Genomic DNA, 23,339 nt, shown 5'->3' on the forward strand with positions numbered 1-23,339 from the left:
ATTTGTTCTGTATTCAACTGGACTACAATAATCTGTGTTACTGTACGCTATTGATCTCTTCATTACAGAGTTACACCTGTTGGACATGTGTATAAATCTAGCCTATTAATATTTACCTTTCAAAAATGGTCCTTTGGGCTGAAAGGGAAAATGGATCAGCCATGACGAAATGGCGGAGCAGACTCGATGGGTCAAACAGCCTAATTCTGCTCCTAAGTACAAAATAATCTGCAGATGCTGGGATCAAAGCAACACTCACAACACGCTGGAGGAACTCAGCAGGTCAGGCAGCATCAGTGGAAACGATGAGTCGATGTTTCAGGCCGGAACCCTTCATCAGGACTGAACAGAGGATCTTTCCAACCCTCCCCCAACTTCTTTATAGGGCCTCTGCCCCTTCCCTCTTCACTCCTGACGAAGGGTTCTGGCCCGAAACGTCAACTCGTCGTTTCCACTGATGATGCCTGACCTGCTGAGTTCCTCCAGCGTGTTGTGAGTGTTGTTCTGCTCCTAAGTCTTATGATTATGATCTAAATGTATCAGGATCAACTCCAAGAACTTTTAGATCTGTAGCTGGAATCATCTTGTGAGCTGGGCGGCTCAGATTTTCCCACTGGAATTTAGAAGAGCAAAATCATTTAATTCTAACATATAAGGTCCTGAGAAACCATGACAGGGTGGCTGTGGAGAAGATGCTTCCTCTTGTGGGAGAAGGTAGAGCGAGGGGCCACCATTTAAAAAGCAAGAGATCATCCACAAGCCAAATGAGGAGAAATTTAACTCTCAGCTGTCCTTCCCAAGGGTCATGAGGCTTGTGAATTTTCTTTCTCAAAGAGCAGAAGCAGAGCTTTTGAATATTTTTAAGACACTCTTAGATAAAACAGATAAGCAAAGGCTTGGAAAGAACCATCTGCAATGTGGGAATGTGAATCCGAGGTGACCATCATCTTACTGAATAGTGGAACAGACCCAATGACCTATTCTTGCTCCTAATTCACACTTTCTTTTGTAAAAAGAGCTACAGAAAATATATAGTACTAAAGGAATATTTTGGGAAGAAGGAGGATAATAGTAAATAAATAATCATTATGTTAAATGATTAATTTGCTTTAATTCAATGGCTCTTTACAATGAAGAATGAAGTCTAGAAGGACATCAATCACAATTGTGTTCCATATTGAAATGTGGAATCAGGTGATCTAAACTGAATTGTATTCCAGTGAATGGACATGACTGTTTCAATGTTCCAGCTGTTAATTCACAATTACTTGATTTTGTGACATTAAGCATACTCATCAATACAGGAGTAATGAGGATATCAGTGTCAAAAAGAAATACATGTTTACTCTTACCTCATAACAATCTGTTCCACCTGATAGTACTTCTCATCTCGGAGAATCTGTACATCGATTTGTAGCTGTCGTATTATTCGTTCACACTCTTCTAGGTACATGACCACTTCTGTTTCATACTGAAACTGCTGACTTGATTCTAAATGAGCATTATCCTGAAAAAAGAAATTCAATTTCATACACGTCAACATAAATCCACTAATTGCTGGGCAGAATTACCCCCAGCTCTCTTTGTAATTGATATCTTTACTTACAGCCTGCAGGGTATTTTTGGCCAATGTTAACTTTTCCTCACAGTTTAAAGCTCCATTTTGGATTTTGTTGGCAATCTGCAGTAGTAGTTCCAGCCTTGAATAGAATTTAAAACAGAAGAAATTTATTTCAATTTATGGAGGGGCCATGAAATTCACTACTGGTGTACTACAAGATTCACAAGTTAATTTGGAAGCTCTTCAGTATTAATAGTATTCAGAAATGCTGATGCCCCATTCTATATACTCTGTTATGTCCTGAATTTCATATATAAATGTATTTGTTTCAGATTTGAATATTTGCAACTTTAAATGAATCATCAAATGATCCATTATTGCAATTGTATATTTCACTGTTGAAAAATCTGCGTTCTAAACACTCCAATTCCTTTTGTGCTTGTCATTGATACCGTGAACATTTCTAATACTAAGTTAACTTTTCACTTTAAAGGAAGATGGTCAGAATTTAATGATGATCAAGAAATGACTTTGCTGAAAGTACTAATAGAAGGTTAAATATTTCCATGGCTAACTCAGTCAAGAATAGTGTGAAAATGTCTTTCTAGCCAATTATGCCCACCTAGTCATTAAAATACAAAAGCAAACCTTTCTACTGCAGGTCGGAGGGCTTTCTCTCGATCTAGCATTTCAATGATCAGTCTTCCCCATTCTTCTTCCACATCATTTGGGTGGTAACCTTGGGGAAGCAAAATTCGACCAAACTCGATCCAAACCTAGCAGAAAAATAGGTATGTATAGAAAAACATCCAATATGATTTATTCCAAAACTTCACCCTCAATTATGTTGATCAGAACATCTGCAAGATGCAGGAGACATGACGATTATGTATCCTGCTTTCTGGCCCTATGTCCTTAAAGGGACAGCTATAAACCATCACCTTGTTCTTCAAATTTGGCAATAATTATTAGTTCAGGAAATCTTGATAAAATGTTGGAGTAAAACAGTGATAAGCTAATATACTGAGAGGATCTGAGAAATATTTGGAAGTAATTGATGTATATAATCAATGACATAAGTGACTAGTATATTCATTTGATTACAGTATCATATTCATATAATATACAAATATCATACAATACAGTATTATCAATATCATTACATTTATATAATCAATGACCCTTCCCAGGTTATAATAAGGTTCAGCTCCTGTTCACAAGACAGTAACGACACCTCCTGGCAATAGAGTTAAATCAAACTTAGGCCAACTATGGTCAGTGCAGAGGTAAACCACGGTATTTCACTCAATCAGATATCGCCGCAAACACAGCAGAGATGCAGCAGTTGGCAAATCTATTCTGCCAGTCCCAAAATAGTCTTTCATATGTACAGGCTGTGCATGTGGCTAATGACAACTTGAAGTGGACCTGCACCTTGTACACAATAAAGAACCTATACAGTAAAATCCAAACATATACAAATTGAAATGCAAACTCTAATAGAGGAGAATTCATCCCTTAACCTCGGTGCCAATAAATTATGCCCTCTAAAATACATTATGAAAAATCTTCAAATACTTATTTTGTGCTGTTGTGAGTTAGAGGAAGCAGGTGACTGCCAATAATCCACATTAAGTTCACAGCCAGCTTCTAGCCGTGACTTTAGTTCATCCGCATTCCCACCTGAACTACTCACTCGCACAACTCATGCATCCTCTGGCTCCCCCAACTGGCAGGTTGACAACATTATCCAAATGACGGTACCCAACGTTATCCAGTTCCATGAATGAGAATCAAACTTTCTACTTCAGTCAGCCCCCTGATTTATACTCAGATCAGTTTCTAGTACTGAATGTCTTACCTCAAGCAATTTATATAAATGCTGTATCTGTGACTTTTCTACTTCTTTTGCTGGTAATTCAGTTTCTTTAAAATGTACATATTCATTATAAAGTGCCTGCGTGGAAGAAAACAGAGGAGGCATTCAGTCCAAGGAACAAAGTCTTCACTTGTTTATTAAATGATAAAACATGAAATTTTGTTGAATAAAACAGGTCATTGATATACAGCATGGAAACAGGCCTTTCAGCCCAACTTATCAATGCTAACAAGGTGCCTACCTGCACTGGTCCCATTTGTCTGCATTTCACCTATTATTCCAATAAAAATTTTCTATCTATGTACCTGTCCAAATGTTTTTCTAATCATTGTAATTGAACCTTCCTTGACCACTTCCTCTGACAGTTTTTTCTATAAGCCCAGCATCCAAAGATGCTCCACAGGTCCCCTTTAAATCTCGTCTTCCCCACCTCCTTCACCTTAACTCCATGCACTCTAATGTTACGACTTCCCTACCCTGCAAAAAATGTTTGTGGCCTGGCCATTCACCCTACCTATGTCTCTCATGATTTTATAAACCTCTTTAAGGTCACCTCTACACTTCAGAGGGGAAAAAAAACCTGCAGTCTATTCAGTCTCACCTTATAACTCAAGACGTGCAGTTCTGGCATCATCATTGTGTATCTTTTCTGCACCCGTTCCAGCTGAATGACAACCTTTCTATAGCTAGGTGACCAGAATGGTGCACAATACTCCAAGTGCAGTTCCACTAACATCAAGTACAATTGCAACATGGTGCCCTAGTTCTCGTTCTCAGTACAATGACGAATGCACGCCCAGTGCCTTCTTCCCCACACTGTCTACCTGCATTGCCACTTTCAGGGAACTACGCACTTTTGCCCATGGTTCTGTTTAAATCTATTACATTTTCTTTAGTTCCTGTACTATGGCTCCCTAGGGCCAAAGGATGCAACTCCCTGCACTGTAATCTTCAGTCCTCGGTCCCGTATCTACAACTATGGTTCCAATATCCGGAAATTCTCGAATTAAAATCCAGAGTAAAATTTATTATCAAAGTACCTATGTGTTACCACATGCTGGCTTGAAATTTATTTTCTTGCAGACATTTACAGGAAAAACAAAGAAATGCAGTAGAATTTACAAAAAACTATAAAAAATACAAGGACAGACCAACAATCAATGTGCAAAAGATGACAAACTGTGCAAATAAAAAGTCATACTGTGAACCTGAGCTATAAAGGGACTGTGAAAGTGAGCTTGAAGGTCGTAGAATCAATTCAGAGTTCAAGTTGGTTCAGGAGCCTGCTGATTGCAGGGTAATAATTGCTCCTGAACCTGGTGGTGTGGGACCTAAGGCTTCTGCATGGCAGAAGTGAAAAGAGAGCATGGCCTGGATGGTGAGGGTCTTTGATGATGGATACTGCTTTCTTATGGCAGCACTCTACGTAACTGTGCTCACTGGTGGTGGTGGGGACTTTGCCAGTGAAGGACTGGCCTGTATTCACCAATCTAAATCATTTCATTGGCATTAATTCACTTGGCTGCAGAAAGAATGAACTTGGGAGATAAATAACTTTGTTGTGTGTATAAAAGCTGGAAAGAGTAAATGACATAATATTAATTTTATATTTACAGATAATCGATCAGAAAAAAATGTAGCCAAAATTTCACTTAAACTGTTATCAGGATTAAATACAAGATCTTTGATTATTCATTTTGCTGTAAATAACAAAGCAAGATAATATAGAGTGATCACCTTAAGTTCTACAGGATTGTGTGGAAAAGCTTTATCGGACATCAGTGTGATGTGCTGCCTGATCCACTGGAAGAGGTAGTTTATTTTATTCTGGTATTCCTGCCATTTCGAGTCAACCTCCTGGATAGTAACAGAGTAACAATAATCAGAAAAACAAGTTTAAGTAACAACTGAAAAATTCACAATATCCAAGATAACAGTTTAATTACGACATAAATGCAATAACAAGAAGTCTGGTGTACTTAAGCATTGAAACAAAACTGTTTCAAAACTTTTGAGACAAAGGTCAAGTTTGTCTCAAGCATATTCAATTTTCCTGTAAAACTAGTGCATAGAGTCTTGTCCCCGGAGAACTAAAACTGCAACAAATCTTAATATTTGGTTTCCCCATATATTTTTAGATTTTATTTGAAACTTCTGTTACTAAATTACATATAAGAAAAACAACTTTACAAAATTAATGCAATAATCTGCTGCACATAAACCATATGTTTAATGCTAACACATTTCCGGACTAGAAATTCATAGCTGTTTATGTTAAAAGCAAACTGCACAACAACTTCCCCAAGAAATTGATGAAATTGAACTGAGGTTTGATGACAGTAGGATGGCTGATACACATCTTTATAAATATCCAGAAATCATGAAATGAAAAAGAAAGCTGGTAGCTTGAGTTGGCTGCTTTTTGAAGGGTTGTTTGCCAAACCTGGAGGTTAGGTCTCAAACGAGTCGCCACCAGAGTATGTCACCTCAATGGGTGACAAAATGTTTGCGACCTAACCTCCAGGCTCAGTGAACCCTAAAAACAAATGCCAAGAAATCATGTCATAAATGACCACATATTCATTTATTCACTTGCCCACAAAGGAAGCAAACAGGCTAAATGGGACAGTGGCAGCATGGATACGACACTGGTTAACAGAAAACAGAGAACAAAAGTGAAGTTGTTTATTGGACTGGGGGGAAAATCTGCAATGGTATTCTCCTGGGCTAGTACTAGGACTCTTACTGAGACTTCTTAATGTGATGATCTTGTGAATATGAGAAAAACAGTTCATTTCTTGAAAGAGGCAGAAAATGGAAAATTAATTAACAGTGAAAAAAGTAGCAGAGTTAAAGAAAGGATAGTTAGCAAATGATAGATGAAATTTAATTTTAAAAGAATTCAAAATATATATATATATATAGATATATTTAGACAATAAATATACTGAGGGGCAAAATAACCTAAATTAAATAATTTTATAAACACAAGAAAATCTGCAGATGCTGGAAATCCAAACAACACACACAGAACACTAGAGGAACTCAGCAGGCCAGGCAGCACCTATGGAAAACAGTAAACAGTCCATGTTTCGGGCCGAGACCCTTCTTCAGGTCTAAAATTAAATAATTTTTTAGATGGAATAGAGAATTGGAGATACATATGCACATAAGCTCTGGATGGAAATAGGGTAAGTGAATATATTAGAGTTTGTTTGGGCTTCTGAGATAAACTTACTTTAATAAGCAGCTGATAAAATAAGTTCAACTATCACACATACATCAGGCCAACATATAAATATTGTACATAATAAAAATATTTCAGTTTTTAATAACTGCCCATTGCTGTCCAGGAATGTATGACATCCACTAAAGTGAATATGAATATGGATATTCCATACTTTCTCAGCAATGCTTGTGAGCATTTCATGACTGCAGTCCTCATTAAATCCAGTGAGTACTTTCCTGCAATCCTCTAGCAATTACACTGGAGAATCTATTCCTGAGCCTACTCCAGATTTTAATAAAGTACCAATAATTGGGAATGTGAGAGTGAAAATATCTGTTTTAAAGTTATTGTAAATTATATATTTTTTTCAATAAAGTGACAAATTCTAGCTGAATATACCCCTGACTCATTGTGAAAAACACTAGCTCTCTCATGGTACCTATACCCAAAACTGCTTCAGCATACACATATAACCATGCTAAAGTATAAAAATGTGAATCCTTACATTTGCACTAATACCTTCACCACCTTCTGGGACCTTGGGGAATGATTCATAAATAGAGGAGACATAAGTGAGCACAGACTTCTCATCGGGAGATGGAACATCAACGTCTGTAAAAACAAGTCTATGTTAATACAAATATCGTAAGTGATGTTTTTTCATAAATCCAAAAGATTCATGTTTTGTATCAAAACATATTTATAAGTAATGAACGTAAGAACAGGAGTAGGCCATCAGCCCTTCAAGAAGAACATGGTTGATCTTTGGCCTCAACACCTTCTGACCACATTTCCATTTTTTTTTAAATGCCCTGATATTTAAAAGTGAATTGATCTTGTTTTGAATAGCTGAGCCATTAGAGTTCTCAAGGGTAGGGAACTTCTGAGATTCATCATTACTGCATAAAGAGATTTCTCTCTAACTTGAGAAAACAGGCATTGTACACTGCTGTTGAAAGAAGGCCCCTACACACACACACACACAGACACACAGTCTGATAATAAAAGTAACATATATTATTGGTTAGAATATAATTGGCCAGATTAGTCAGTTTGAGTCATGGTGAAATACTGAGTGTAAGAGCTGAAGTGTCATGTTCTATTTATGTAAAATACTGGTTAGACCAGACTCAGAGTACGAGCTATAGTTCTGGATGCCACACATGGAAGGATGAGATATCAATAGGGAGGGTACAGAAGAGAGTCACCGGGATGTTGTCTGGAATGGAGGTCTAAGGTTACAAGGAAAGACTGGATCAAGTGTATTTACTCTCATTGTAATGCTGGAGGCTGATGGGTTTACGAAATTATAGAGAAGCCCAGGTAGGATGGTTAGTTAGAAGCTTTCTCCCAGGACAGTGGAACTTAAAACGAAGGACGCAGGTGTAAGGTGAAAGAAGTTTAAAGGAAATCTGAATGTGCTGAATGTTAGTTAGTGGAGACAGATACTGTAGCAATATTTAGATGACAGTGGATAGGAAAGGCGTAGAGGGAAATGGGTCAAATGTGGACAGATGGGATTAGTGTCGACAGGGATTACAGTTGGCATGGACAAAGTGAGCCATAAGGTTCCGTTCCTGTGTTGCCTGTTTCTATGATATCCTTTTCTGTCTCTTCATCCCCTTTTCAGGAGGTTCCTCAGGATAAAGGAGGTGGCTTCATCTAAGAAACTAGAGATTATTACATGGCATCTCGTGAAAGAATGGAGGAAAGTTTGCTGCTGCAGGACAGGTGGCTTCAAATGCAAATGGTCATTATCTGACACTTTTGCAGCAGGAATGGCATTTGGCACCTACTAGCCATTCCTGAATTCTGTAAACACAAACTGTTTCAGAGCCATAAATGTAATGTTGCAGTTATCAGCAAACACTCCCACTTCTGAACATATAATGGGGAAAAAAAAAGGAGTCATTGGTGAAGCAGTTGAAGATGGTTGATCCAAGGACAATGCCCTGAGGGTGGATTTCCATCAGTGACAATCAAGGTACCACCACTACAGCGATGTGTTGGGGCTGGGATGACCGACTTCCAGACACAGTCATCTCCCTTTGACGAGATACTGCAGGGCACCAATTATTGCATATTTTCCTCTTGGGGACCATGGACTTCAATTGTACAAGCGCTATAATACAATCTTAAACCTTGCAAGAAATGATTTTGAAAAGGGTCACTACTAAAATCATCGAATATTACTGAATAGAAAGATACTAAAAATACTTCAAGATTCCTTTAGAGATAAAGCACTGAACTTTTGGTCAAAAATCAAGCATAGATGGCCAATATTTACCAAATTAAGTAGAGGACAGATAGTCCTCTTGTTTGTGGTTTACCTTCTGGATCCAATAGTCGTGTAACACCAAGTGCTTCAGCAACTGCAAAAGCTTGTTCCAGGTTCTCTTGATTGCTTTGAATTGAAACTTTCTCCATATCTATGAGGTCTGGTCTGTAAAGGAAAGCATCCAATTGAGCTTCAATGCACCAAGCTCATTGTATAAAACATATTAAGCCTTTCAATCGATTTGATGCATATCGAAAACTGCAAATCAGATCCAAAATTTAAGCAGCAGTTGCATCCACAAAGTAAAATATTGTTTTTATACCAGGAAACTGAAGTTTTCAAAATGGGTCCACAAATTATTCACATCTTTTTCCCCTACTCCCAAAACAGATACAAGGAGAATTCTTTTTCAACACAGAGGGTCACGCAAGGGAGGAACTCACTCATGAAAGACATGTTGAGTCAGAAATGTAGAAAGAGCTCAAATGTGCACTTGAAGTGGTGTACCCACAAAAGTCTCATCTCAGGGCTGGAAGCAGGTTAGGCCACATGTTTTTCCACAGCCAGGAAATGCATTTTGAATTAAATAGCAACCTCTTCTATGTTTAAAATATGTAAATGCAAAGCAATTTGTCACTGTTTTCTAAATAAACCTGTGATTGTGATAAGCTGCTTTGCCTTTACATACAGCACTTTAAACAAAGAACTGGTTACTATTTAACTCAAAATGCATTTGCTGGCTGTGGAAAAACATGTGGCCTAAACCACTTCTAGCTCTGATTTGAGACTTTTGTGGGTACACCACTTCAAGTGCACATTTGAGCTCTTTCTACATTTCTGACTCAACATGTCTTTCATGAGTGAGCTCCTCACTTGTATGACCTTCCCTGTTGAAAAAGAATTCTCCTTATACCTCTGTTTTATTTTTTCAGCCACATACTTTAAAAACCATGCACACAGTTTCCTGTTATCTGTTCTCTGGGAAATGGGAGCTCTCCTATCCACCTTATTTAGGCTCTTTATAATTTTATGCACTTCAATGAAATATACAACCCTATCTTTTTCCACTGCTAAAATACCTCAGTCCTGGAATATCCTGCAAATCTCTTCTCTAACCTGGTGAAAGTACTGTAGCCATGGTCTAACTTTTATTTTATATATAATCATTACAAATCCCTTTTTTAATCTTCAACAGATAAACGATTAAACAAAAGTTGTTTCATTTAAATTTTCAAGATTGTACAAAATTAGGGCATGCAGCATCTGACCACATACTATTAAAGATTTTATATAGTCATCTGTAAAAAGATTTAAAAAAACAAAACCATCCTTGATATAATCCAGCATTCATTTGACTGGGCATTTTATTTATTTGAACAAAGGTTGAATAATCCAATATTCAAAGTTTTTATTAGTTACTGGCATGGATGAAATAAAGAATTTCAATAATTAACGATGGATCCTTTTTTGTTTGAGCCTATGAAGTTAAATCAGCATTTACCAATAAAAAATTGAATCCTGCCAAGCCCTTTATACTGTTTCAGCATAACTCCTTTGCTATTTTATTGCATATATGCTAAAAAAGAAAAAAAATCTTATTGAACCTTATCACCTTCCACTTTATGGCATCTCCATTAACTTAACTCCAAGGTTTCTCAGTGTTCCTGCCCTCCTCACTGTTCCAACAATCATAGTCGATCAGGCCCACCGCTTGCACTCGCCTCACTCTTGCCATGTGACCTAACTTTATGACCAATCAGCTAGGAGATCCAGCTGTCAAAGATCTTATCAAACAGTTAAAGTGTATTGAAAATCAGACCCTTACAAATACTTAAATTGGAAGAAATTTTTTAATCATTATAAATTAGCAAAGGTAAAGTAAATTTAAAAGAAAACCACCTATCTGCCCTCATTTTGTCTATTCAGTCAGCGTCTCTTTTTAAATGAACAGTTTTGTAACTCATAGCAACCCAGCCTGGTGAAAATTAAGAGGCTAAACGTGTCAGCTACTCTCTGACACAAGTGCAGAAGTCAGGGACCAGGTAACCCATTGCAGAGAGCTCTCCATACAACTCTCAGACAGAGGAAAGCACCTTTCAGCATAATGTGATCACCCTACGCCCTCCACAGATCCAAACCCCTGTACTCCTCTGCCTTGAGTATTAGGTAAGCCCATTGTCTCTGCCCGCTCTTGCCCCACTGAACCCATGTCCACATGCATTGAAAGCTTCTTTGGATTGAATTCTAATAGACACTTTGCTTTTTGCCCACCAATAGCTCCCTGCAGGTCATAGCTTCTGTGGAAACCACTGTTTTTTTTAATAATACTTTTTATAAAATTTGTACATTTTTCTAACAAACTCATATTTTTCACAGTATGTGGTGGTTCATCCCTACTCACTGGCAGAAAGCAGTATAGCAGCTAAACTAACAGTTTATCACCTTTCTCGCTTTTCACCGGCTAATTATCTGCACATCACTCACATGATGTAATTGTTTTAATTATGTAGCCTATTAACTAGTTTATTCATACCTAAGGAATTTTCCTCATCTTATTATAAAAGCGATGGATCTTTCAGAGGCGCCATCTTGGCCTCTCTATTCCTTTTGTCTTCAGATCCATTTACCTTTCAGCATTGTTTCTCAGCTCTTTATATGTTTTTATTGTAAAACAAACTGATATCTTAGAACTAAGATGCTCGCTATTCCTGACTCCTGGAAGAACGCTAAGGATCGAATATAAATGGAGATCCAACAGTTCATTTGGCAAAATCAATCGCACATCCAACATCTGAATCAATGCAAACTTGAATAGCCAGGTGCTAAACTGAAAAACCGGATCTCAATGATTATAGTTATTACAACCTGGCTCATAATGTAAATAGGTATAATCTACAGCATCAGTACAGTCAACGTCTAAAGCCGGCCAGTGGTGTAATGGCACCAGCACCAGACTTCGAGGCAAGTGGTCCCCGGTTCGAATCCGGTCGGCTGCTTGAGCACGCTTTCCTTGAGCGTTGAGCTAACAAAAATGTTGAAGCAGCAGCTGAGGCCCTGCCCAATGCACCACAGGGCGCAAAAAGGAACACAAATGTCTAAAGAGCAAACGTGCAAGTTGTCTGTAAAATCTCAAATCCACATTGAAGTTAAAGCAACTTTGAAAATAACACAGAATTTACACTTTATTGCACATACACACTAGACACGGGCATTTATTTTCATTGAGGTCCAGTTAAGTCAGATCAGCCACTATCTAAATGAGTGGCAGAATGAGCTCAGAAACCTCAAGGAATTAAACATGATCATGTTTTTCTAATAAATCTCTACCTATTGCATGGTAATTCAAATGAAAATTTACTACTAAGACTGTCTTAATTGTAATAGCTCACCTGTATTTATGTATGATAGCATTAAATACTTTTCCATCACTCCAGCTGGAGGTAAAATTGGAGCACTTCAACCCAGAATAGCCTTCTGTCAACTTCTGTGTCCAAAGTAGCAGCTTCTCTTTAGCAGACATGTCACCAGATTCTCCACTCACATAAATTTCTGAGATCTGCAAAAAGGAGGTTTGTAAAAGTAGGTACCACAAGTCACTGCAGACCCAAAAGTCTGGCGCATATACACTTTTTAATGTCCATTCAATACACAGACTCAACATTAATTACTTCGACCAAACTGCAAAAGGTGCAAAAGATCAACTATTTTTTCCCCTAGTCTAGGTTACTGAGAGCCAATTAGTCAAATAGATTTATTGCCATTATACAGGCCTCTACATCTTTAAATTAGTGAAATCTTAACTAAAGTAACAAGGCTGTTTGATTTATTTGTTAAGACAACAAACCAAACAATTACGTTGATCATTTTTAAACTGGAGATTAAAGTTGGCAATCTCCGGGAGAAGGTTCAGGAGCTTGAAGACTCGTACAGCCAGATTTAGGAACAGCTTCTTTCCAACTGTGATAAGACTGCTGAACGGATCCTGACCCGGATCTGGGCCGTACCCTCCAAATATCCGGACCTGTCTCTCGGTTTTTTTTGCACTACCTTACTTCCCATTTTTCTATTTATGATTTATAATTTAAATTTTTAATATTTACTAATTTTAACTTTTTAATATTTTTAATATTTGTAATCCAGGGAGTGTGAAGCACAGAATCAAATATCGCTGTGATGATTGTACGTTCTAGTACCAATTGTTTGGCAACAATAAAGTACAAAGCAAGGAATGAAGTTGGTTCATCAACACCTGAAAGGAAAAGGCAAGTCATTGCTTCAGGAAGAATCGAGGACTAGAACTGGAACAGGAGGAGAACCTTTCACTGAATTGATGGATAAAACAAAATAGTGGCAGACAATGATAGTTGACTCTCTGCCTAAGCAACATGTCATGGTCATAAATCTCCCCCCTCAGTCTTGACTGTTGTAGTGAACATTCCAACAAAGTGATCAGTTATGTTTTTAGAAACATAGAAACATAGAAAATAGGTGCAGGAGTAGGCCATTCGGCCCTTCGAGCCTGCACCGCCATTCAGTATGATCATGGCTGATCATCCAACTCAGAACCCTATAGAAACATAGAAAATAGGTGCAGGAGTTATTTCAAAATTTAGAATTTTGATGCACATCTGCGCTTAACATTCTTAGCACACTGACAATGTATTTGTTTTAAATTAAATACCACTATTATGCTTATACAATAAATAAAAAGGGCAAATCTGTTAATTTAAAAATGTCAATTCTGTCTAATATTTGAAGATAGATATAAAAATGGATTTTTACTGAGAATGTGACGTAGATATGTTTGGGAAGTATCACAAATACTAATTTATAAAAAGATTATCATGTAGTTCCATCATCAGTGACCCCCACCTCTCTCACTGGAAGGTGGTACAAAAGCCTGAGGACTCTCACCACCAGGTTTAGGGAAAGTTACTAGCCTGCAACCATAAAGCTCTTGAACAAAGTTAACTTCACTCAACTTTATTTGCCCTATCATCATTGATATGTTCCCACAACCAATGGATTCACTTTCAAGGACTCTTCATCCTATGTTCTTGTTATTTATTGCTTCTATATTTATATTATCATTTTATATTTTTGCATCTGCACAGTTCTGCATTCTGCTCTCTGGTTGAAAGCCCTCGTTTGACGGTCGTTCATTGATCTGTTATATTTACTATTCTATGCATTAACGCCCACAAGCAAATGAATCTCAGAGTTGTATATGGTGACATATAGGTACTTTGGGATAATAAAATTTACTTTGAACTTCGAAGCAGTTAATTTTTAAAATTTCAGAATAATGGCTTAAGGAACAACACTTAGATATCAGTATTAATTTAACTTATGTGTAAAACAAAGAACTAAGAGTATTATTAACATGCAGTAAAATATTTGAGACAACTTGCTAACTGCGATCTAGTGTGTTCAGATTCTGCAAAACAGATCCTAAGGTACCATCAAGCTCACTAAGTATCAAGTCTAGTGCAATTAATTGAAATATGATGCACTGGGAATTGATTTACCAATCACTGCCATAATATACTCACCTCTACGTTCTAGCTTTATTTAGAAAGATCTCATAAAGAGTGAAAAATCAATATGCCAAAATTATTGATGTTAGTTTTTGATTTATTAGCAAAATGAGGACAGATAAACCACCATTTCTACTATTTGAGCTTAGTGTCCCAACTGTACCATTGAACAAGTTGTTGGGCATATTTAAAGCAAAGGTTGATAGATTATTGATTGGTAAGGGTGTCAAAGATTATGGGGAGAAGGCCAGATAATAGGATTGAGAGGGAAAAATAAATCAGCCTTGATCAATGTTGGAACAGACTTGATGGGCAGAATGGCCTAATCCTGCTCCTGTGTTATGGTCTTAAACCTGATACTATTAAACCTTAATACAGTAATGTTTAACAGAAAACTAAAAAAACTTGTCAAAGTAATTCAATACATTCAGTCCTTCCATGAACTGAATTAATTTGACAGCTTTTTAGTTTTGTTAAACTTTACAATACTAAAAAATATTTACCCAAGGATTTTAACATTCCAAAAATTGTCATTTTCTTTTTAGTGCCACATACCTAGAAGATCCAATACTGCTTAACTCATTCAAGCACAAGATGATGAAAACTCAGTACTTACTATCTACAACCTTCAAACACACCAGAGTTCAAGTAAGTACATCCTCTAGCCCAGTGGTTCCCAATCTTTTTTTATGCCATGGACCAATACCATTAAGCCAGGGGTCTGTGAACCCCAGCTCTCGTCTATCCAAATAAATCTTAGCACGGTACGTCAGCTCCAGCAAAGTCTCAGACAGGTTTAGTAAAGCCGCAAAGGATATTTGCCCGAATATGTTCAGCAATTGATTCCACTTTGCTGCTCTTTCCCTACAGAGGTATAATTTCCCCCTTTTCATATTTATCAAATTTGTAAATTTGCAGTGAATCAGACAGAATGCTCTGGTAAAAACTATTTCCAACTCTCCTCATCTTTTAGGAAAGCCTGAACGTCGAAAGAGCAACATAAGCTGCAATGGCCTTCAACATTCACCAAGATCATGCCTGATCTTTTACTCCAACGTGTACTCAGCTGATCTTCACACTCCATCATTTCGCTGGATTACTAAAGTTTCTTTCACACAAGCGAGATTCACAACCATCTCAGCAAAAACAAATACCACATCCAAATCTGAAGTGTCTAATCTCTTATCCCTGAGGATAGGTTTCCTCACTCTAGTCTGCCCAGCCCAGAAAAAACAATTCACTGACATCAACCCTAATGTGATTTAATTATATCATCTATTCCATTGAAAGCCAGTAAATAAAGTCCAAATCTATTCACTCTTCCCCTATAGATGCAAACCTCTTTGCTGCTTTGAAGGAGACATGTGGACTTGTCTCTGTATGCAGTTCGATCAAAGAGGTAGGTTTTAAAGAAACACACAGAATGCTGGAGGAACTCAGAAGGTCAAGTAGCATCTCTGGAAATGAACAGATAGTCGACGTCTCAGGCCGAGACCCTTCTTCAGGACTAATAAGGAAGGAATAAGATGCCAGAATAAAAAAAGGTGGGGGGGGGGAGGGGAAGGAGATAGGTGAAGCCAGTTGGGTGGAGAAGGTCAAGGGCTGGAGAAGGAATCTGATAGGAGAGGAGGGTGGATCATAGGAGAAAGGCAAGGAGGGGGGCATCCAGGGGGAACGGATATGGGCAGGTGAGAAAAGGTAAGAGGCCAGAGTGGGGAATAGAAGAGGAGGGGGAGGGATTTTTTTCTGGAAGGAGAAATCAGTGTTCATGCCACCCGGTTGGAGGCTACCCAGATGGAATACAACATGTTGCTCCTCCACCCTGAGGGTGAACACATCTTGGCACAAGATGAAGCGACAGACCAACATGTCAGAATGAGAATGGGAATGGGAATCGGATTCGGATTAAAATGTTTGGCCACCGGGAAGTCCCACTTGTGGCTGATGGTTCCAAGCTATTTAAGGAAGCAGACCCCCCCCCACCAGTTACAATGGGTCTCTCCAATGTAGGGGAGGGACAGATAGGGAGGCAATATAAAAGAAACCTTAAAAGTAGCAACACACATCAAAGTTGCTGGTAAACGCAGCAGGCCAGGCAGCATCTCTAGGAAGAGGTACAGTCGACATTTCGGGCCGAGACCCTTCGTCAGGTCTAACTGAAGGAAGAGCTAGTAAGAGATTTAATGCCTAAATTCTTTTTTTTTATTGCCATGGACTGGTCATTTGATGAAACACAAATTACAAGGGGACTCCAGTGACCTCATTGGCTCTAACATGGAAGATCAGCCAATAATATTTTCAAAAAATTTGCCATTGGATACAAAGCACCTGCCTATTTCAGAGAGTGGACTCATTTTAATGTAGAATAAACTAGCATCCTAGAACTCCAAATACTGTCACACTACAACGTGGGCTCTGTGTGAGAGAACTGACGAGAAGCTGCAAAGAAAACACTCTCAATCCACGTCCATGAGGTGGAGAGGAGCTACCACTGGCTGTGAGACCTCTTCCCCACCAGCACTCACCGCGCCTCAGATCCTGCCCTGCCCTAAAACAGGACAAAAAGCACAACGGGAGCTTGTATATTTCCGGAAAGTGTGATTATCCTGTCAGGTTAAGGTATGCGCTCCAGCTGACACTTCAGGAAATAACACGATTCGCGGCCACACGAATGAAACGCGAATGTAAACGAATCAATTTTAAATTAAGAGTACAGAGGTTATCTGTGCACAAGCACCAATGAAACCCATTCCTAGCTAACTACTTCAAGTAAATGAATGCAGTACCAAATCCTGCACAAAATTATGGAGTGCTCTACACAGCTGTTCAAAATAAAAACAAATGCAATTGAACATTTAAGGTAATGACACTTCAATGCCACTACGCACGACGGGAAACATTTCAGATGATCAAAGGTGTGTTTCAAGCTTTCACGAACCATTTCCTGGCTTAGGTTTGCAATCTGTTCCAAACTGATATCGTCACCTTCATTGCCGATCGATAGCCCAAACTCTATTTCAGAAATGGACAAGGTATCGCCATCAGGGACGGAGGAAGACAGCTCAAAGTCTCTACAGCTGGTTTTTCCAGACACACTTTCGTTTATTTCCGCGGAGGGCAAACTGCTGCCGTAACCAGAGGAGAAGAGTGTGTTACTGGTCCGTAGCTCCACAGTAAAGTCCCTCTTTAAAGGAGACTGCCTCGCTAACTCTGCTAGAGCTTCGTTTTCCCCGTGCGAGGATGGCTGATCGTTTTTGCTATCCGCGCGTTCACCGTGTGAAGTTACACGCGACTCGTCAAGTACATTGGGGTGATGTGTGTCCCAGTCCAGTCGCGCTCGCTTCTCCGGCGACTCTCCGGAGAAGGGGAGACCCGCGTCGACTTCATTAGCATTCTCGGGGGTGCTCGCAATTATTGTCTTGCCCGCTTTCAGGTCCTCATCTCCAGACATGGGTACAGGGAAGATCAACTCTTTCACTTCACTTTCACAGAGCTCTTCCCCCGAACACGGGTCCGTTTCAAGTGTCATCACGCGTCCGCCAAAAGGCTGGATTTCAGCCCTGACTGAAAACGTCTGCTGCGTACTTTCTCCGTCGGCTTTCACGAGGAAATCTGCCGATTTTCCCGGACTTGCCGCCGCTCCGATGGGGAGATCCGATGCATTTCGGAGCCCTGACAGGGCTTCAGCAGGCTCCCCGTTCCCCGCGGCAGGACCGAGACCGGCGCCTGTTGATAATGCCCCCGCAGCTCCAGCCGGAGAGAAACGTGCCCCATCTCCTTTCATCCGCCGCGCAGCCGACGGAGACGAATTGCCCGGCAGCCTCCCCTCTGCTTCTCGGGAACGCGAAGCGGCTTTCTTCTTTCTCCTGAAGCGCCTGAATTTGATCTTTTTCCGCGGTGTGAAGGGAGTTTTTTCCCGATCTGCTCCCGCAGCCTCCTGCTGCTTTCGGACGCATCCTAAGGTGCTTCCCATTCTGTCGGCATTCCTGGCAGCGCCTGCCGCCGCGACTGGGCTCGGCTGAGGAGAGAAGTTGCAACTCTCCCCGGGAGGATCTAAACGCAATTTAACATTCCAACCGGCCGGCCATCTTCAGACGAACATCCAGCAAACCCGACGCTAGTCACCATAGTTCGCACTCTCTGACCACAAGACAGCCGATCCCGGATCGGCGGATAACTCCTGTTGTCCCAATGTCGAGAATCACCATCGTTCCGCCGTCTGAGCGCACTGGTACATTTGATTGAAGTGCTGCATTCTTCAACTATTAATCGTGCACACTGTCAGATCTCCATGGTTTCAATACTGGTGCATTCGCCTTTTCGAGGAGCAAATGGGATTTTGCCCTTCATGCAATGTGAACCAGGTGGGCCAGTGCCTGCTCCGTAAGCGGACTCGATGGCGCAGAAACAAATCTCTAATATCTTGTCAGCCGGAATAAAATTCTTTCAACCTGCGACACACCACGCCCAGGCAAACCAGTTAAGTCCGTGCTACACACTCGCGCCGTGTTCATCTGCTAACTCAATAAACGATACTGCAGTCTCAGCAGCAAAGGCAGATGGCTGCGTCATGTCAAAAATAAGGTCAGTGGCATTCTGCACAAAAAATGAACCCCCCCCCGAGTAAAAGGCGATAAATATTTACTCGGTGGTCATGATTAGAATTGTAAAATGCAGAATTTAAAATCATTATTGCAGATACACACAGTTCAAGGTGGAGTCAACTACCACCGTGCTACGTAGCGACTCGAATTAGCATATTGGAGGGAGCGTGTATTAATTGTTTAAGATTCCTCGGTATTACAAGGAATCGTGGCTTCAACAGCCATGCCGAAAGAATCATCTTTTCTTTAAATTGTTTGCCTTGCTGGTCAATGAGACGCGTTGCTAATAATCTAGCTTAAAAAAATCAGCATTGTCAAAGCTGAGAAATTATTGGAAACCCGATTCAATATACAGTACTGCTCAGATTCAACACAATATACCTGGCACGGATTATATTTGTGTGACGAGCTGAGTATAATGCAGTATTTCTTCTACCCGTTCTATAGAACATCTTCACGACTGAGAAATTTAAATCAGTTTCTGCAGTCAAGAGGGCCAGGTAAGGTAAGGGAAGTTCAGGCCACCTTCACAAGCTGGGTCAGGCTACATGGAGCAGCTATACCTCAACCTGACAGGGTTTATTGAACGTAATTGGCCCAGGGGGATCTAACAGTGTGAAGTCTTCATCCATCCTTTCCTCTAAATCAGAAATATTGCCTGATTCACTCTTCTTAAGTATTTTGGCAAAAAAAACCTCACTGTTTTTCAGTCGGAAGCACTAGGGAGAAAGGTGAGACTGCAGAGAGCAAGGATTTCAGGTTGTATATTGTATACATTCTCTGATATTAAATGGAACCATTGAACTGATGACTGTGGGAAATGAGAGATGTAATATTGTAAATGAGAGAGGGGTAAAGTAAGATTAGCTCCCACTTTAATGTATTATTCCAACCCTACTCCATTCACTCACACCAACCTATCCCCTCTGGACTTGCAATACTTGTTTTCCCCAAGTGCAAATGCAAACATTGTCAAACATATCTCTACCTCACAATGGCCACATCCAAATTTTTTGACACATCACACCTCAATCACTCTCTCAGTCAGTGCATTCCAGCACGTTCTGGCTGAAAAAAAATGCATTGCAGTAATCTAGTCTATTTGATACAGAGGTGCTAATTAGTTTTTCAGCATCATTATGTGGCATAAATGAACATACCTTTGCAGTATTTCTGCAGTAATTGTAAGTGTAGAAATGATGCTCTGGTCACTTTCTTAATGTGGGATTTAAAATGCAAATCTGAATCAAGGATCACGTCTAGGCTTGTTGCAACTCATTCAGAACACTGCTGCCAGACTTTTAACTAAAACCAGGAAGAGGGAGCATAGCACTCTCATTCTACCTACTCTGCATTGGCTTCCTAGATCTTCTAGAATTGATTTTAAAGTTCTCTTACTTGTTTTAAAACTCTCAAAGGTCTGAGACCAGAGTACATCAAAGAATTATTTTCACACAAGCCCTCAGGTCATCTTCTGTCAGTCTGATAATTTTTTTTTAAATCTCCTTCAAAAGATAATGGGCAGGTCAGCTTTTCTGAACTACTCTCTTGAAATGTAGAATTCAATACTTTAAAACGCCAGCTCAAAATCTATTTATTGAACCTTGATTTGAACTAATATCTTTTTGTCTTTTATTTTCATGTTTATTTTTATTTTTATCTTTTTATTTTATTTTCATGTTTGCACTTTTATCACATTCTAAAGCACTTCGAACTGCATCATATGTATGAAAAATGCTCTATAAATAAAATTATTGTCTCAAACAACATACTGGTTCATCTCCTCTGCACCTTCTCTAGTACCATTGTATTCTTCCTCTATCTTGGTGCCAAGAACTCCACACAGTACTTCAGCCAAAATCTGACCAAGGTTTTATAGAGTTGGAGCACCTTTCCTGTATCTGAACTCAATGCCCTAACCAATGAAGGTCTTCTTGTTTGTATTCCTAACTACATTGTCCACCTGTGCTGCCACTTTCAAAGATCTACAGACTCGTACCACACACACAAAATGCTGGAGGAACTCAGCAGGCCAGGCAGCATCTATGGGAAAAAAAAAGAGTACAGTCGACATTTCTAGCCAAGACCTTTCAACAAACTTGTACTCTGAGATCCCTCTGTTTCTCAAAACACCCTTTTTAGTGCCCTTCACTGAAATATTGCTATATCCCTGAAGCCCAAGACCACCATCCATACTATCAACAACTGCTAATCTTTGTGACACGCACAGACTTACTGATCTTGCCTCTCACATTCACATCCAAGTCAATCACTGGTAGGGGCACAGTACCAATCCTTGTAGGACACCACTAGTCAGAGGTATCAATTACAGCAACAACCTACCACCATTACCTTCTGACTCCTCTTGCCAAAAGCCAAATTTGGATCCTCTTTGTACTGGATCCCATTGGCCCTAACCTTTTGAGCCAGTCCCGCATGTAGCACCTTGTCAAAGGTTTTACTAAAATCTGTGTAAATCACATATACTATACCACCCAGATTGGCTGTACCTGGTTACTTTCCACTTTTCCGAGTGATCATTAATCCACTCCCTCCAGTTTCTTCCCAACTATTGATGCTAGCCTCACAGGTCTAGAGTTAACAGGGGTCCATGTTCACTGTTCTCCAGTCATCAGGTAGTTCGCTTATTCCCAGTGAAGATGGAGATAATCTTAGCCAGAGCACTCACAGTCTTTTCGCTTGCCCCATCATTGAGATGTTTCCAGAACCAATGATCTCGCTTTAAGGACTCATTATCTCATGTGCTCATTATTTATTGCTATTTATTTATAAGTGCATTTGCAGTTTATTGTCTTCTGCACTCTGGTTGATCATTCACTGATCCTATTATAGTTATTATTCTATAGATATGCTGAATCTTTATCTTATTTCATGCCTGTTATTTATTGCTATTTATTTATTTTTTGCTATCTGCATTTGCATAGTTTGCTGTCCATTGATTCTGTTTACAGTTACTGTCCTATATATTTGTTAAGTGTGCCCATAGAAAAAGAATCTCAAGGTTGTATGGGGTGATGTGTGTACTCTGATAATAAATTGTACTTTGACTTTGAGTATGCCCACAGGAAAATGTATACGGTGATATATTATGTACCTGGATAATAAAATTTACTTTGAACTTTGAGCACAGGACCGGGATGAGATTGGCTGTAACAATACGAAGTTAAGAGGGACACAGGTAACGCTCCCATCGCTGTCTGTAAGGAGTTGTACGTTCTCCCCATAACTACGTGGGTTTCCTCCGGTGCTCCAGTTTCCTCCCACAGTCCAAAGACATACCGGTTGGTGGGTTAATTGGACATTGTAAATTGTCTCGTGATTAGGCTAGGGTTAAATTGGGGGTTACTGCGCAGAGTGACTCAAAGGGCTGGAAGGGTATTCCACGCTGTATTTTAATAATTTTTTTTTAAATTGCCTGATATAAACATCAAATATTTGTGCGATTCAATACAATCCTTCTATACTTCAAACAAGTGCTCCCTCTGCTGGACTGGAACCATTTTCTTCAATGGTTCACTTCAACAGATGCATTTGAATATGAGCAGCAGAGATGTGGTTTTTGAGGAGGATGCAAAGAATATCATGGACGAAACGAATATCTAACCAGGATGTCATGAACAGAGCAAACACAAGAAGAGAAATAATGTATGAGATCATGAAAAGGCAACGTAACTTCATTGAACATGTGATTAGGAAAGAGGAGTTAGAATGCACGGTAATTATGAGAAAGATTGAAGGGAAGAAAGCAAGAGGAAGAGAAAGACAAATGATGATGGAGACAGCAGCCAGAGCATTGGAAGTGAATACCATTGAATTGATCCACTTGACCCGAAAACAGGAGTGTGGGGGCCATGGCAGTCATAGCTCAAACTGGGCATGGCACCTGATGATGATGATGATTTGAATGTGAAGGGTACCAATTTACACTGCAAATTAGAAGCCATACATTCTGCAATCAAAATTAAACAAGTATGCTGGAAGAGCTTTGGAGATTAAATAATAAAAGGAAAACAGGAATCTGAGTAACTTGTATACAGTGCTGCTGGAGCATACAATGTTATGTATTCAGTTAATTACATAATTCAGATACCAAACCTTTTCCAACTGAGCATTCGTCAGATACGGGTCAGTGAGATATTGTTACACATATATTGGTGGAAATATTTGCTTGAAAAAGAACGATTGTACTTTGAAAGTTATGGAGGAGTTTGCAAAATTTTGAGAATATGA

General features: G+C 39.4%; 1 protein-coding gene across 21 annotated transcripts in view; it reads right to left on the minus strand.

Moving 5' to 3' along the window:
* Nucleotides 1-23,339, minus strand: part of macf1a (microtubule actin crosslinking factor 1a) — a 590,515-nt gene that overhangs the window by 272,238 nt on the left and 294,938 nt on the right. For all 21 annotated transcript variants that reach the window (XM_072247359.1, XM_072247356.1, XM_072247358.1 and 18 more), the window contains 8 exons: nucleotides 12,337-12,503; nucleotides 9,000-9,112; nucleotides 7,175-7,281; nucleotides 5,178-5,297; nucleotides 3,423-3,518; nucleotides 2,210-2,337; nucleotides 1,607-1,700; nucleotides 1,353-1,507 (listed from right to left, as the gene is read on the minus strand). In XM_072247359.1, the coding sequence (XP_072103460.1) occupies nucleotides 1,353-1,507; nucleotides 1,607-1,700; nucleotides 2,210-2,337; nucleotides 3,423-3,518; nucleotides 5,178-5,297; nucleotides 7,175-7,281; nucleotides 9,000-9,112; nucleotides 12,337-12,503 (980 nt within the window). The remainder of the gene's footprint in view (nucleotides 1-1,352; nucleotides 1,508-1,606; nucleotides 1,701-2,209; nucleotides 2,338-3,422; nucleotides 3,519-5,177; nucleotides 5,298-7,174; nucleotides 7,282-8,999; nucleotides 9,113-12,336; nucleotides 12,504-23,339) is intronic.

The sequence above is a fragment of the Mobula birostris genome, chromosome 30, assembly GCF_030028105.1.
Source record: "Mobula birostris isolate sMobBir1 chromosome 30, sMobBir1.hap1, whole genome shotgun sequence".
In the NCBI taxonomy this organism is placed as follows: domain Eukaryota; kingdom Metazoa; phylum Chordata; class Chondrichthyes; order Myliobatiformes; family Myliobatidae; genus Mobula; species Mobula birostris.